Source organism: Entelurus aequoreus, linkage group LG16 (genome assembly GCF_033978785.1).
Source record: "Entelurus aequoreus isolate RoL-2023_Sb linkage group LG16, RoL_Eaeq_v1.1, whole genome shotgun sequence".
Lineage (NCBI taxonomy): Eukaryota > Metazoa > Chordata > Actinopteri > Syngnathiformes > Syngnathidae > Entelurus > Entelurus aequoreus.
In genome coordinates this window covers 34,568,148-34,585,459 of record NC_084746.1, presented here as the reverse complement: position 1 = coordinate 34,585,459, position 17,312 = coordinate 34,568,148, and the positions used below count along the sequence as shown (strand labels likewise).

The window sequence follows — 17,312 nt, the reverse complement described above, 5'->3', positions numbered from 1 at the left end:
TCTCATTACTGACCTCCTTGTGTGTAACACTGAGTCAAAAGAGGATGAGCCAACTCTGGTTTTAATAAGGCCATGTTTCAATGTTTGGCCACTAGGGGATCTCACTTAGGTTTTAAAGGGCTCATCTAATGCTGACAACATAGGCACTAACAGTCATGGCCAAACATATTGGCACCCCTGCATTTCTGTCACATAATGTACCACTTCTCCCAGAAAATTGTTGAAATTACAAATGTTTTGGTATTCACATGTTTATTTCTTTTGGTTGCATTGGAACTACACACACACACACACACACAAAAAGCCAAATCTGATATTTTATACAGAACTCCAAAAATGGACTGGATAAAATGATTGGCACCCTCAACTTAATATTGGGCAGCGCACCCTTTGGAAAAATTAACTGAAATCAATCGCTTCCTGTAACTATCACTGAGTTTCTTACACCTTGCTACTGGAAATTTGGACCACTCTTCTTTTGCAAACTGCTTCAGGTCTCTCAGATTTGAAGGGTGCCTTCTCCCAACTGCTGTTTTTAGATCTCTCCACAGACGTTCTATAGAATTTAGATCTGAACTCATTGATGGCCACTTCAGAACTCTCCAACGCTTTGTCTTAAGCCATCTTTGTGTGCTTTTTGAAGTATACGTTGGGTCGTTTTCCTGCTGGAAGACCCATGACCTCTGACGGAGACCCAGTTTTCTGACACTGGACCCTACATTATGCCCCAAAATTATTTGGTACTCCTCAGATTTCATGATGCCATGCACACAGTCAAAGCATCCGGTACCAGAAGCAACCCCAAAACATCAGTGAACCTCCATGTTTGACTGTCGGCATGGTGTTCTTTTCTTTGAAGGCCTCATTTTGTTTTCTGTAAACAGTGTAATGATGTGCTTTATCAAAAAGCTCCACTTTAGTCTCATCTGTCCACAGGACGTTCTCCCAGAAGGATTTTGGCTGCCTTAGTTAAGTTTTTGCAAACTCCAGTCTTGCTTTTTTATATCTCTGTGTCAGCAGCGGGGTCCTCCTGGGTCTCCACAGTAGCGGCCCTTTTCATTGCGATGGCGACGGATAGTGCAAGCTGACACTGTTGTACCCTGTGCCTGCAGGTCAGCTTGAATTTGTTTGGAAGTGGCTCAAGGTTCTTGATCCACAATTCTAACAATCCTTTATTGCAGTCTTTCATGAATGTTTCTCTTCCTTTTACATCCAGGGAGGTTAGGTGGGGATTGTGTTGTTCCAATGCAAACAAAAGAAATAAACATGTGAATACCAAAGCATTTATCATTTCAACAATTTTCTGGGAGAAGTGGTGCATTATCTGACAGAAATGCAGGGGTGTCAATATTGTTGGCCATGACTGTATTTCATAGGTCTGGACCCAAAATGGTGTCTACAGGTAGTATAGACACACTAGGATTTTAGGCTTGTCTTCTAACAAGTTTGGAACGCCCACTTTAATCTCCAAAATGTTGGCGGGCCGGCATCAGCCTGCTGACATCACCCACAGACAACTGGAGGCAATTTCATATTGCGCAGTGTGTGTTTTGGTAGCATCTTCATCTTCAATCATGTTATTTTATCGCATAATTTAAAGGACCTATCAAATATGTCTGCCAGTGGCATCGTTGCAGGTCGTACCAATACAACTAAAGAAGAGGTCAGCCTGCAAACATTTCTAAATGATGGGAATACAAGGAAAGTATAATGGACCTCTCTAGTTGCAAAATGGGACGGAACAAGCGAGAGGAAAGTAATTTTCAGTGATCATTTTAATGATATTGACTTCTAAGAAGAAGGGTCAGAGTTTGTGTGGAAAATATTTTTTTAAAACCAAGCCAACTGTGATCCCAAAAATCAGGAGCACCCCTGAAGGAAGAAAGACTGAGACAGAACCTGCAGAAAAACAGAGAAAAAAGTGCAGGTCCGGCGCTCAGAAAAAGAAGATAAGCCGATAGTATTCTCTTCTACTGATGTTTTCCTTTATATTTTTTGGTCATAATGTTAACGATATCAGTTTTGAAGCAACCATGGACTAGGGCAATAAAAACATCAAGTAACACCAAGAGGAGGTGACATATCGAGTCTGGCGATTGAAAGGGGGCGTTCCAAGTACATTTAGTTATTTACAAAAACTACTCAAAAACTAATTTATATTATGGGAAATGAGCAGCACTGTGGCAGAACTGTGTAGAGTTTGGAGGTTCTCCCCGTGACTGCGTGGGTTCCCTCCGGGCACTCCGGCTTCCTCCCACATCCAAAGACATGCACCTGGGGATAGGTTGATTGGCAACACTAAATTGGCCCTAGTGTGTGAATGTTGTCTGTCTATCTGTGTTGGCCTTGCGATAAGGTGGCGACTTGTCCAAGGATAGGCTCCAGCACCCACTGAGACCCCGAAAGGGACAAGCGGTAGAAAATGGATGTTTGGATGGGTTATGGGAAATGGGTAGACTCGTTTTCAGGAGCAAAAAAGAGAACTTTTTCGTGAAATTTTGGTCATCTGGGCGCTATGAGTCCTTTAAAACCCCTTTCCCTTTCATCCATTCATCATCATGTTGCAGATGGCCAAGAAAGAGCATCTTTGTCATTCCAACTCATTCACAACTTTATCGCAAGCAGACTCACAGGCTGGAGGCATGTAAGATCACACAAACACAACCACTCGTTCCTGTTGTCGCATTATTTGTAGCCTGCAGAAACATTTTCTGTTGGATACAAGGGAGATCGCTCTGTCTGTCTGTAAAATCCCACACACACAATGCTTTTGAATGCAACACACAACTGCACACATCGTGTATATACACACGTCTTGGCTATAGCGCTTTAATCTAGACCCCGCAATAAGCAAGCAGCAGATGGTGCCCACGGAGAGGGAGCGAAAAGGGCCAGGGACCTTAAAAGCCTCCCTGCAGATGAATCTGGCCTTCTGGGCTCATTTGGCCGCGTCTGGTACAGCGTAGCCCTGGCTAGCCTCTTCGGGCTCTGTGCGGCCCCGCTTATTTCTGGCGTGCAAACTGCAGGGGGACACTTAAGTGATTCAAACTGGTCTGTCATGGCCTGCCAGGTGCCATATTGCTTCTTGTCACCGTCTACTTATACAATAGCCCATCTCATCATTATACTAGCCAACCTTGATACCTCCGAATTTGGGAGATGGGGAGGTGGGGGGGTGGGGGGGTGGTCGGAGTGGGCGGGGAGGACCGGGGGGCGGGGTTAAGGGGGGAGGAGTATATTTATAGCTAGAATTCACTGAAATTCAAGTATTTCTTTTATATATGTATATACCTGTATATACATATATATATATATATATATATATATATATACATATATCTATATATATATATACAGTATATATATATATATATATATATTATATTATATACAAATATAAATTCAAGTATTTATTTTTTATATATATATATACGTATATATATATATATATATATATATATATATATATATATATATATATATTATATTATATACGAATATAAATTCAAGTATTTCTTTTATATATATATATATATATATATATATATATATATATATATATATATATATATATATATATATATATATAAAAGAAATACTTGAATTTCGGTGTTCTTTTATTTACACATATACACACACATAACACTCCTCTCTACTACTTGCTGTAGTTTTGAAGCAATGCATGATGGGAATCCGGATGTTGTGTGTCAGTGTATTAACGTGCCGGCTGGAATAAACACACGCTGAGCAATAGCTCCGTGCTTACCTACTTTATGGGTTATAGATAAACCTATGGATAACGGAGACATATATAATAGTCTCCTTCTTGTTGTGTGTGCAGTTGCGCACTGAGCGCCAAAAGCCGTAGATGTTATAACGTGACTGGGCCGGCACGCTGTTTGTATGGAGGAAAAGTGTACGTGACGACAGGCTGTCCTCACTCAGGTCCGGCTGGAAATCAGGAGAAATTCGGAAGAATGGTTGTCCCGGGAGATTTTCGGGAGAGGCACTGAAATTCGGGAGTCTCCCGGAAAATTCGTGAGGGTTGGCAAGTATGCTCATCGTATCTAAGCGTGCAAACAAGTGTGACTTTATGTCCTGCAGGACATTAACAATGGTGTCGTACCTTTGCAGCTGCTGTAGCCACTGGTCGGCGGGCAGGAAGTTGTGTTTGAGGTTGAGATGGGTGAGGTCGTGGCTGTAGAAGAGGTTGGGGGGAAGCTGCTCCAGGCTACAGAAGGACAGATCGACTGAGTTGATCCTCTGAGACACCATCTAGACGCAATAAACACACAGGCACACAGTTTATAAGACACAGGCAGGTAAACAAGATTATGTGTGTGTAGCTTATGGCTGAAGGGTCAAATGTAACTCAGTGGCCAATCTTCTTAGACCTATCGGCGTAACCAGGGAAAGTCAAGCAGGTTAGTTATCTGACCTAAGAGCACATTACATCACCATGTTTCTAGCTAAAAGTGTGATTGGATCAGTTGTTCCCTGGCCAACCCTTGAGGGACAATACTATAGAAATGAAAGTTTGATGCACTTTAAAGTAGTCAGTGCACAGCATGTATAGTAGTCTAAATTTACTCTGATTATTGTCACACATGAGTAAAATTCACAGTGACCAAGTCCATATTGTGTAAAAAACACAGGTGTCAAACTCAAAGCCCGGGGGCCAGATCTGACTCGCCACATCATTTTATCTGTCCCGCAAACACCTGGAAATGATATGTGTCAATAAAGTACTTAATATTTTCTCACTCAATGTAATTGATTTTTTGAAATTTTGACAAGAAAAAATATATGTACTGCTTGAAATTGCATACCTTTTAAACTTGAATAGTATCCATTATTGCAACAAATATTACAGTATATTACCATACTTTCCAAACATGTTTTTGTCTAAATAAAAATACTTAACTTTACAGCAAACTACCCATTAAATTAATAAAAATGACAATACATTTTACGTTGTTCTTTACAGCATCCATCCATCCATTTTCTACCGCTTGTCCCTTTCGGGGTCGCGGGGGGTTCTGGAGCCTATCTTTCTTTACGGCATATTGCTGTTATTGTAAAAAAACTACTACTGTTTTTTGCGTTAAAATTCTGTTGACTGAGCTGCCAGTTATTGACTGTAAAATCTACGGTTGTTGTTTTTAACGGTGTATTACTGTAAATGGAAAGACAGTACATTTGTTTTTACGTAGAAAAACTGGCAGCTAGTTGCCAGAATGAAAAAAGAACTTGTACTGTTTTTCCATTAACAATATAATGTTGTAAAAAACAATGTTAATTTAACACAAAAATTCTGGCAACTAAGCTGGGTTAAGTTGCGATTCAAAAACGATTTATTCTTTAAAACAGAACGATTGGATTTAGTGTATGGACGATTCGATACGATTCCATTTAGTGTATGAACGATGTGATTTAGTGTACCAGCGTTTCGATTCTATGATTAACATTTGTTGATGGACACATTCTTTTTTACAGCACAAATGACCATAAGCATTCCTTCCTGTGCATACGCTCCTCTTCATGTTAGAGGATAAATAGTTAGGACCTGTGCGCAAAGCGCTCAGACTAGATCTGTTCTATCCAAGCTAAATCTGTGAGCATGAAGTGATGAAAACTACTTGGATGAGAGGGTAAATGTCTTTTAACATGGTAATGTTCAAATCCAGGCTGAAAACACTTATTTAATTGTGCATATGACAACTGAAAGTATGTTATTTACACGCTTTCATTTGAAATATGATTGTGTTATGATGACTATTTTATGAAATCATGTTTCCTTGCAATGAACCAGCGCTCCCTATTGCTGGCAGCACTCATGCACCACCATACGATGATGCTACCACCACCATCCTTGACTGCAGGTAAAACACAATTTTCTAGGCACTCCCTCGTCTTGCCAGATATTTAGGCAATAATGACCGTCTGTAGGCATGGGCCGGTTACAGGTTTTAAAGTATACGGTGGTATTAAAAATTGACGGTTTTCAAAACCACTGAAATTTTCTTTCATCTGTACGGTAAAAGTGAAAGTAAAATCATTCAGGTCGCATGCGGCTGTATCAACTGTATCGAACCTAGTACTATACACTGGCTAAGGTTAAACGTATACCTAATATTTTTCTCTCCAATGCTAGATTCTGGACGTATGCACGTTTATATTGACAATTAAATGCTTTTCTCTTCTAAATCATGTTAATACATTTACTGCACTGCTGCTTCGAAACCTTGGAAACAATAAAGGGCCCGAGCCGGCTAATACAGTTTGGTATGTTATAGGCTACATAATCGAGGCTTGCGAACGTAATAACGGATTATATTACTAACTGGTCCATTGCCAAACACGGTAGGCACTAATCCAATTAAAAGTAGTTTTGGCCACTGTGATGCTATTGTCTTTAGAAGGCTAAGATAGCTACACAAAAATTTGAGCTAAAATTGCTAACATACCATTCACACATTTTTAACCAACTGTTATTGCTTACCGTTTCATTGTCTCCTAGTGCCATAGATAGAAGAAAATGGAAAATGCGTGTTTTTATGAAAGTCTGTGGTTGAAGCAGGACTAATCTTTGCACACTCGGAGCGACTTCTTCACTGTTGCAGGCACATTGCCACAAATCATAAAAGTTAAAAGTGAGGCACGTTTTTACTTTAGATGAGGCTGAGATATTGTTTAGTTTTTGTGAGCTAGTTAAAGCATTTTCCTTCATTGGGTTTAATTGTGGACATGCTGTTGTGGCACAGCCGGTTTTACATAAAATAAAATGGCTGAATTGCGCGAGAATGTTTAGGTACATTTCTACAGGTACATTTAAAGTTAAAGTACCACTGATAGTCACACACACACACTAGGTGTAGGGAAATTACTCTCTGCATTTGACGCATCCCCTTGTTCTACCCCTGGGAGGTGAGGGGAGCAGTGAGCAGCAGCAGTGGCCACGCTCAGGAATCATTTTGGTGATTTAACAATTCCAACCCTTGATGCTGAGTGCCAAGCAGGGAGGTAATGGGTGCCCTTTTTATAGTCTTTGGTATGACTCGGCCGGGGTTTGAACTCACGACCTACCGATCTCAGGGCGGACACTCTAACCACAAGGCCACTGAGCAGGATAATCCGCTGACGTCACATATGGCAATGTCACAAAAGGAGCAAACTCCAAACGGACCGTTTGAGGAAGTAGAAAGGAAAGCAAGATTGTTTTATAAATATCTCTGCAATGCCTTTACGGTTTGATTTCAAATATTCAGGACTTATGCAGATCTCAAATACACATAAGCAGTTACAAGTAGGTAAGAAAAGTTGGGTTTGCATGATAGGGCCCCTTTAAGAATGGCATTATCATTTATTTATGTAGAAAGAATAAAGTTATTTTTGTTATCTATTTTACATACATATGCTCCACTGTCATCATGTTCTATTATTTTGTTTAAAATGACTGTTTAACTGAAAAGCTATTTCAAAATAACACATTTCAAGGCTGTAGTTATAATACCATAACGTGATACTTTTGCCTAACGTTATCATACTGTCAATGTTTTGTGCCTTATCGTACTGTCAATGTTTTATGCCTATCTCTGAGTCAACTTATTGTCATAGTAGAGTAAATCTATATTGCTATCAAGCTGTACACTGAACGGTTGCTGAAATGTGAGAACTGTACTCACTTTTGTGAGATAACTCTAGTCCATTTTCTAAGCCTCAACAAGGTCAGGCAGATTACATCATATAAGAAGTTGACAGTGTAGAAATTGTTTACTACACTCATCCCAAAGGAAACAATTGATGCCATAGTGAGGGGGCTGTGTCCTTTATCAGTTGAGGGCTTGGTCCCTAACTAAAGGCAGTGCTTAAGGCAAACTGGCCTTTCGCCTGAAAACTAAATTCCATAGTTTCCATCCACACTGGGTCTAACCGCTTTAGAGCTACTCTTGCAATGCATGAACAAGCTGTCTGACAAGCATCCACCTCCTGACTAAAGGTGAAAAGGCAAACACTTGGGCCACATTTGTGCGGTCTAGGCTAGGGCACGTGTTGCCTCTATGCAGGCTTCTATTCTGAGTGGCCCTCTGGGTGCTGGTGACATGCACGCCCCTGTTAATATTTAGAAAATAGGTTTTCTGGCTATGACCTACTTCAGTTCAAGTGAGAAAAAGGAGAGGAGAGAGAGAGAGAGAGAGCAAGGAGGGGTGACCCTTGAGTTCCACACCAAAGTGTCAACTACAGTGAAATATGTTCACTTTGCTGTGCTTGCACATGCTCTGTGATCATGGCTGTTACTTTGTGCCCCCTTTGCAGTCACGTGTGCGTGTGATTTATAATGCAGTTGACCCGTAAATAAAGCCATGGGAGCATATGCACGCATTCCCTCGCTCCATCTCACTCTGATGCCCTTTTTGCTGGCGGTACCTTGGCAGCGTGTCTGTGCCAGCGGAGGTGCTCCGTGAAGCTGTCGAAGCTGACGTAGTAGGTCTGACTCTGAGGCCCGGCAGAGCTGAAGGCCAAGCAGTGATTGTGCTTCTTCACTTCCTCCACCTGCAGATATCAGACACACACAGTTAGAGGGATGTGCCAATACTTGCCCTCTCTATGAATATTAACCCACCCCGAGTTACAGTCGTGGCCACAAGTTTTGAGAGTTACCTAAACTCTTGTGTTTCAACAAATTTGCTGCCTCACATTTTATGTGTCTGTAAAAATGTAAAATGACGCGGCAAAGTTGTTGAAACACAACATTTTTAACCATGACTGTTGATGAGGAAAAAAAAAAAAGAGAAAATAATAAAGCAGGCTTCACTACTTGAGCGCTTTCTCTTCTGTGCATAGGCTAACCTAGCATGATGTTGCTGTTTAAATGTGACTGTAATGCTATGCTAGCAGACATGCGTGGGCAAACAGCTCATTAGCATTAAAGCTGCAGGCGCACACTGTTCACAGTTGGGCTTACGATAATCACTTTAAACCAAATTCTAGCATCAAGGTTCATGTTTGACCCACTTCCAGCCATCCATTTTCAATTGCTTGTCCCTCTCGAGGCTGGAGCCTATCCCAGCCGCACTCGGGCAGAAAGCAGGGTACACCCTGGACACGTCGCCACCTCATAGTAGGGCCAACACAGATAGACAGACAACCATTCACACTCACGTTCACACACTAGGGCCTATTCAGTGTTGCCAATCAGCCTAACCCCAGGTGCATGTAAAACACAAAAACGTATATTTAAAATAATATAATATAATTAGTAAACATGATCAACAATAAGTAGATGTTAAGGCCTTATTGCCTGATACTAGTGAGGAGTAAATGACCCGCAGTGAGTGTATGGCACACCGAGTAGCTGTATAGACACTGCAATGATACTGTGTTGGTTTTAAAAAAAAGAATAAAAAAAGGATTTAAAAAGTCACATTTGACCTGCAAATAAAATTAGCACATATTAATGTTTTTTGTTTTGTTTTTGTTTTTTACGAATTGCTGCGTGGAAAGGAATACAAAATGCTATAAAGTCTGGTAAATGAGGGAAATAGTAAACAAGGAAAGAAAACCAATTATCATATTTGGTTCTGCAAAATCAGCATTATCCCATACTTTGGATTTTTCCCTTTTCTTAGTTCCATTTATATATATTTATTCATTGTTTTATAAATTTGTTTTATTTTCTTAATTGCATTCAGATCGATGATTCGACATCTTTCAGTACAAGCTGTCACTTGTGAACCAAAATAAATGACAAACTCAGTTTGGCGCTTAGCAGTCAATTGACAACGCAGCTGTATCGGTCACATGGCTTTTTCTTAAAGTGACACACACTTCGAGGGACACAGTATCACTCATCGTGTTTCATAAGGCATCCATGCTTCAGAATAGTTTGACCCATCACTACATGATACAATTTATACCCAAATGTACAATCAACTTGTAAAAAAAAACTTTGTTGAAGCACTTTTGACTAACACGATTGCTTTTTCTCCATCTTACAGACTTATAGTACCGTATTTTCCAGGCCAGAGGGCACACCGGATTATAAGGCGCACTGCAGATGAGCGGGTTTTGTCAGGTCTATTTTCATACAAAAAGGCACTTCGGATTATAGGGCGCATTAAAGGGGTCATAATATATATTTTTTTCTTCTAAATGGAAAACACTTCCCTGTGGTCTACATAACATATAATGGTGGTTATTTGGTCAAAATGTTGCATAGATAATGTTTAACAAATCATCTTCAAGCCGCTTTCTGACAGTCGCTTCAGGATGCGCCGTTTTGTGGGCGGTCTTATTTACGTGGCTCACCTTCGGCAGCGTCTTCTCCCAGTCATCTTTGTTGTAGCGGTGTAGCGTGCAAGGACGGGAGTGGAAGAAGTGTCAAAAGATGGAGCTAACTGCTTTAATGACATTCAGACTTTACTTAAATCAATAACAGAGCAGCATCTCCTCATCCGTGGCTCACTAGAACAACAAAACGCCGGAAATGTGTCCCGTGAAAAACCGTCCGACCGAAACTCTCTAATAACTAAAGTTCCTTTGGTGAATTATGTAAACTCACTACACCGGTATGTTTTAGCGCTTTTATGGAGAGTTTACTGACAGATATAAGCAAGAACTTTACACTACTTATATTAGAAATGGCAACAGCGGAGGATGAATGTCACATGACAAGAAGATAGAGAAAAAGAAGAAGAAGCTTATCGACTACGACTACAAAGGTGAAAGTGTGCAAATTTTCAGTACAAATCAGCAGGAACCAGAAGGTAAGAAAAGTTGCTTTTGCATAATATTGCGAAACAAAACGGCAGATAATATGTCTTGCCTTATACACACACCATAATAATACTCGTATGTTGAAGCACAGTACAATCCATCAAGCGGCGCGGCTTCATAGCTTACCAAAGTCGTACTAAAAAATGTTGATAGATTTTGGAGTGCCGTGTTTAATGTTTTATATTTTCAATGGAACATATACCATTTTTGTGTTCTTTACTTGAGTCATATTGCATCTACACGTATCTCTTGTGTGTGACTGCCATCTACTGGTCACACTTATTTCACGATGTATCAAATAAAATAGCTTCGAGGTCTGTCAGCACAACCAAAATGATTCCGTATATTAAGACGCACTGTCGAGTTTTGAGAAAAGGAAAGGATTTTGATGCAAGATTTGCAAGCACATGCATGTTGACGAAAGGTTGTGAAAAGTGAGCACTAAAAGGCTTTCTTAGGGGAGAAGAGCCCTGAGAGCTAATCCTTCAGCTTTATAAAGCGATACATAGATAAAAGGTCAAATTTTCTTCCCTGGAAGGTAGTTAAGTAAAGCTACTTTGATAGCTGCAGGGATAAAATATATTACTGTAAATGAGCTGAAGGTCAAAATATATCTGATAAGGTGTTGCTTTGTAGCGGTAGGTGAACATTATGGCTTCGGCATCAGTGTAGAAGGCTTTGTGACGTACTTTCCCTCCGATGAGCGGCAGGATGTGCATCTTCCCCGTCTGGCTCTCCTTGACAGAGGAGACAATGAGGCAGGTGCCGCAGAGGATAACCTGCCGTTTGGTCCAGCGGTTGACTGGCAGCTGAAGCTTCCCTTTGCGGACGTTGTACGTCCCTGACAGCTGGACCCGCTCCAAGCTCTCAATGTTTTGGGGCTTCCCTGGAGGAGAAAAGAAAGAAGAGGAGGGGATGATGCAGGTCTTTTGGGTAAATATTAATCCTCTGAGTTCTAGTTCTCTGAAGAAGAGTTGTGTTTATGTAGCACATATTATACAACTGGCATGCAATAAATGAAAGAGACAAATAAGAAAAAGACAATTGATTAAATCGTGTTTGATCAACACAACATAATTAAATATTTTCAGCAGAACATGTAAATGCTGCATCACTATGTTGGCTGACGTGAGTCAACAGAACAAAAAGTCACATAAAATAATAAGTAAAAATTGCAAATCCCACAGAAAGGGCATGTGAATGCTGACAAAAAGCACACTGAAATGCCAAAGGAAAAAATGAATAGGGGACTGTAATTTGACTTTCTTTTTTTCCAACCCTTTATTTGGCAAGGATGAAAACATATTTGGTCATTTGAGTGGGCGTAGAAAATGGTCTCCTTGTGTACAACAGTGGAGATTGTGAATTTGCCCATGTGGCATTATAATGAGTGTAATACATAAAACAATAACTAAATAGAAACCAAAAGTAAAACTAACATTGTGATGTATACCAGCCAATCAGTGAAGTAAAAGAACTTTTTTTTTTAAACTCTGTAACGATACATGCACTGACACAAATGAGTACAACAAAATATAACAATGATAATTATTTAAATAATATCTGTAAGTCTTGATGCATCAGAGCAAATCATAGCAACGTTTTTGGAATTGTCAACCCGTGTAACTGTCACGAGTTGTGAGAAATAAAAATATTGCGTGAGGCTTCAGCAGCTCTCGCGATGCCTAATAATCAAGTTTTTTAAAAAATTTTCATTAAATTATTTTCGTACCGTGGGTGCACGACCAATATTAGGATATAAGGAATTATTACGTCACACAGATAACTAAGATTAAAAAAATTGCTTCGACTACCGATTAAAAAAAACACACGCTCCAATGAGACCAGATTGCCCGTAATGGGTTAGGGTGAGCAAATCAAGTGCTCCCTTTCTCTCACTTTCCATGCTGTAAATCTGTCGTAAACTTCCCTTAAGCTCACTGTAAACAAACATGGCGTTGATCGTGTAGGATTTCTTCTCTGTTTCAGAGGAAGACATTTCACAAGCGGTTTGCACCAAATGTTCTGCAAACATACCACGAGGAGGCAAAGAACATCACACTTTAGTACATCAAACCTTATCAGCTAAATAAAACGCTAGCGTCGCTTTGACAGTATTTTGAAAACCAACAAAGACTTGCGCTGTTGAAGAAGTCGGCCCAAAGCCAGCCGCATAGAGAGACTTTCCTATCGCTGTGGCGTTTGAGAATTGCAAAAAGTTTGCCAGAGACAACTCGAGGGCTAAAGCGATCTGTGATTTCACCATGGAAATGCTGATGCTGGACGACAGCACTTTACCATGATCATATTGGACGGAGTCAGAATGTTTTCATTTGGTTTAGCTCTTATCTTCACAACAGATATGAACATGTTTCTGTCAATGGTTATCAATCCAATCAAATAGAGTTGATCCACAAGGTTCTGTTTTAGGCCCAAATATTTTTTCTATTTTCATTAATGATTTACAGTGTAGTGTAGTGTGAAAGCAGTGTATTTTTGTTGTGTTTTATTATATGTGTATTTGTGTAGGGAACCCCATGAAAACCTAATGCTGCATCTCAAGGGGCTATCCCAAATTTTTTAAAAAACAAAAAAACTGGAAATACTGGCTTTTGTCAGGACCAATCTACAGGTAGTTAGTCAAATCCACCTTTGGTTGAGTAGTTTATACCCCCAGGGGTGCACAAACTACAGTTAAATCTAAACTTAAAAAATAATAAACGCAAATAAGTTATCGTTTGTATCGGTCTTAAGAAGCAAGAAATTATATGTGTTAAAAAAAAATCTTGCTCCCCTATGTAATACTTTTGTTAGGCCCTCCTCATGTGGTGCTAAAGTTAAGAGAATGTAAATTACAATGTTACATAAAACCTTTTTTTTTCCATGCCATCAGTTTGCCGATTAATTCAATGCATTTTATTTCTTTTAGCAAAAACTATTTTTCTTGTTGTGTCCACAAAACAATCATTTACAAGGCTTAGCGAGACTGCCGTCCCTTCTCAATAAACTTTGCTAAATCTGATGCTGTGCAGGGTGGTTGCAGCAGGGGACATATCAGGAGGTGCTCCATGGTCTGTGGTGCAGTGCCCCAGTCACACACAGCATCCCCCGTCATTCAGGTACCCCCATTTAGCAAGAGTGGCTTTAGCTCGTCCAACACCAGATCTTAGTCTGTTAAGACATTTCCACACTGCGCAGTTGGTATCTGCTCCAGGGGGCAGTGCCTTGCTTGTCTTTAGCTCCATTGTTGTTTCTGATGAGAGGTTGTCAGGTCGTTCTTCCCACCGAGTGACTCCACTGCTTGTTCTCTGTGTTCTGAGAGGTGGGACGTGCTTCAGGAAACTTTTCCAGGATTTAATGCGGCTTTTGGCTGGCACATTACCGAAGAGAGGATGTCTTTGATCACAGGACTGTTGTTGCCACTCTTTCTTGCTTGCTGTATTTCGTCGTATCTCTGGTGGGACTATGCCTGCCAGGGTTTATAGCCGGTCTATAGGTGTTGGTTTTAGGCAGCCAGTGACAAGGCGGGGTCCAATTTGTTGGCATGGCTAGCTTGCTTCCATACTGGGCAGCCAGTGTGGTTGTTTTCAGAGTCTATGAGTTAGCATAAACAGGTTGTTCCAGTGAGCTTGCGGATGATGTCGTTCCTCGCACTCACTTTACACTTGGTTTTCTCAATGTGGGTCTTAAAAGAGAGGCATCTATCCAGGGTTAAACCTAGGGAGACCGGGTGCTCGCAGTGTTCGATGGAGGTTTCTGACCAGTTGACCTTCAGTTGGAGCTTGGCTTCACAATTTCTCAAGTGGAAGGCACACACCTGTGTCTTAGATGGACTTGCACATAGGTGGTTCTCTCCATAGTAAAGTGTGAGCTCTGCCAGAGCATTGGAGAGTCTATCTTCCACCACTTTGAAGTCAGTGCTTTATCCACTGATACCAAGGTTGTCTGCATAGATAGAGCGGTGAGTGTGTGCACTTTTTGGTTGGTCGTTAGTGTAGTTGTTAAAGAAAAGTGGTGCAAGCACACTTCCCTGTGGAAGGCCATTCTTGAGGTTTCGCCACCTGCTTTTGTTTCCTCCAAGCTCAACAAAAAATGCTTTCAATCGGTTCTGTCAGACTGATGTCCCTTGTGGTCTCCAAGATCTTGCTGAGTAGATCTCTGTAGTTGCAGAAATGGTTTAATAATTTCAATAAATCAAAGCAACCTGGACTGAACTGATGGTGGTCTACTGTTTTATTGTACTATGCTGAACATAGAAATAGGCCCTGCTTACACTGCACACCAAATCTGATTTTCTTGGCCTCAAGTGACACAGACCGGATTTTTTTTTACCAGTCTAAACGTTCCAAATTGCTTCAAATATAATGTTTTTGCATCAGATTCAGGAGGAGGTAGTCCAAATCCGATCATTTCAAATGTGACTTCAGTCTAAACGGCAATGTTATTATTATTATAGAGGTTTATTTGAAATAGGGACAGATACAAAAACATAGACATCTGAAACAGTTATCCGATGTGACCTGAATGTGACCCATATGTAACTTTTTCGTCAGCTTTGGGCGAGCTACGTCATTCGTGTGCACTGGGAAAGATGCAGCCCGCCGGCAAAATCCGGTTTCGGTGAGCAAAGTAATTTTTACATGACCAAATTTTCGGTGCATCCCTAGTGAGTAGTGCGCAATTAATAGGCTATATGTAATATACAAATATATATTTTGATTCTAAAGAAATAGCGATTGTTGAAATACTGGAATTGACACTGTGGTGTATTTGTTTACATGTGAGTTAAAAAACAACAACCTAACAATCCACCCTGATTGCCTCCTCTACTAAACAGCCATAAAAAGATTAGAACCCTCCCAAATATATATATATATATATATATATATATATATATATATATATATATATATATGTATATATATATATATATATATATATATATATATATATATATATATATATATATATATATATATATATATATATATATATATATATATATATATATATATATATATATATATATATATATATATATATATATATATATATATATATATATATATATATATATCCATTCATACATTATATTACTTTAATTTATTTTCACAGATGATATTTGTCTATTACCTGACTGTTTCTATGTTAGCTACCTCTCTTTGTTTATCCATCCATCCATCCATTTTCTACCGTTTGTACCTTTTGGGGTCGCGGGGGTGCTGGAGCCTATCCCAGCTGCACCTATTGTATATTTTATGCTGGATCTACTTTATTTTATGCTGCCCTTGCTTTGCTGCAGCTGTTACATATACTGTAATATTGTACATGGTAATTGGGATTTGTTATATATTGTATAATAATATCATATCATATCATAATATAATATATCACTATATATAATATGTACATATTACATATGTTTTATTTTATATTGCTACTATGGTACATTTTAGTGTACTTTATACCTTTTGTTTTCGACCTCTTTTTGTGCGCTTGTGTGCATTATCCTTTCCAACCTTATCCTTTCCATCCTTTGTAACTGAGCTGCTGTGTGGAACAATTTCCCCTGTGGATCATTAAAGTTTGTCTAAGTCTCAGTAAAAAAAACACAAATTTTAAGGTGTGACGACCATATCTATGGTGGCGACTTTTATTTTATTTTGTAGTAGTAGCGACTTCCTAGTTCATTTACGGAATCCAGTCAATTTCTTTTGTTTTCACTTAATCAATCTTGCGTAAGCAAGTGGCGTCGAGGCCACGTTGGGGCCACATTGGGGCCTGTGCGTGTTTATACTGTAGACTGATAAAAATCACATTTTATTTGCAGTGTAAACCATCAGTGGAAAAAAAATTTGATTTAGAAAAAAATCGATTTGGGCCACTTTTGGCCTGCAGTGTAAAAGTCATAGGTGTATTATTAGTGGTTCAATCAGGACTTTTTTTTACAATAGCGCTGCAAAGCAGGGTTAGCATCTGTGCTAAATTCATTCAGTGCTACTGTAAGCCTCACATGTCCTACTTTGCGTGTTGGAATTGAATAGTCAGGATTTGCCTACAGTGAATATAATCTCCAATTCAATGCCAGGTGCACTTCTGCTGAATTATGCTCTTACAGTTGGTGAGCTGCCGTCACTCGCTTTTCGTGTTCTCTCTTGCACAGGCGCGCGCCTCGCCAAGCAGGCTGCCAAACCTGATGGACAGGTTGCTTATCAGGCGTTCTGTCAGCTGCGGCCGCCTTATCGGTGTGGCGAAACCTCCACCTGCTCTCTGTCTACCTCCACCTCCGTAAAAAGCTGGCCCCAGGTCTGTCATGTGCCGCCCACCTCCGACCGCCCCTCCTCCACGTCGATTCTCTTCCTATTTACTTTATCCATTTTAGCTTTTGTCTTTTTGCCTGGTGATGAAAAAGTCTCTTCCTGAGTTCTGACCAAGCAACAGTTGTCCTCGGAAAATGTTGCACATCCCCTGACCTCTCGTTCACACATACTTCACCTCGGTGTGAACACAAACAGCGGGGGAGGAAGAGTCTAGAA

At 40.0% G+C, this 17,312-nt stretch overlaps 1 protein-coding gene across 1 annotated transcript in view; it reads right to left on the bottom strand.

The window, feature by feature from the left end:
- The window catches only part of phlpp1 (PH domain and leucine rich repeat protein phosphatase 1), a 114,545-nt gene that overhangs the window by 30,035 nt on the left and 67,198 nt on the right, over positions 1 to 17,312 (bottom strand). The window contains exons 2-4 of the mRNA XM_062022695.1: positions 11,466 to 11,662; positions 8,428 to 8,553; positions 4,127 to 4,275 (exon numbers count right to left, since the gene is read on the bottom strand). Of these exons, the coding sequence (XP_061878679.1) occupies positions 4,127 to 4,275; positions 8,428 to 8,553; positions 11,466 to 11,662 (472 nt within the window). The remainder of the gene's footprint in view (positions 1 to 4,126; positions 4,276 to 8,427; positions 8,554 to 11,465; positions 11,663 to 17,312) is intronic.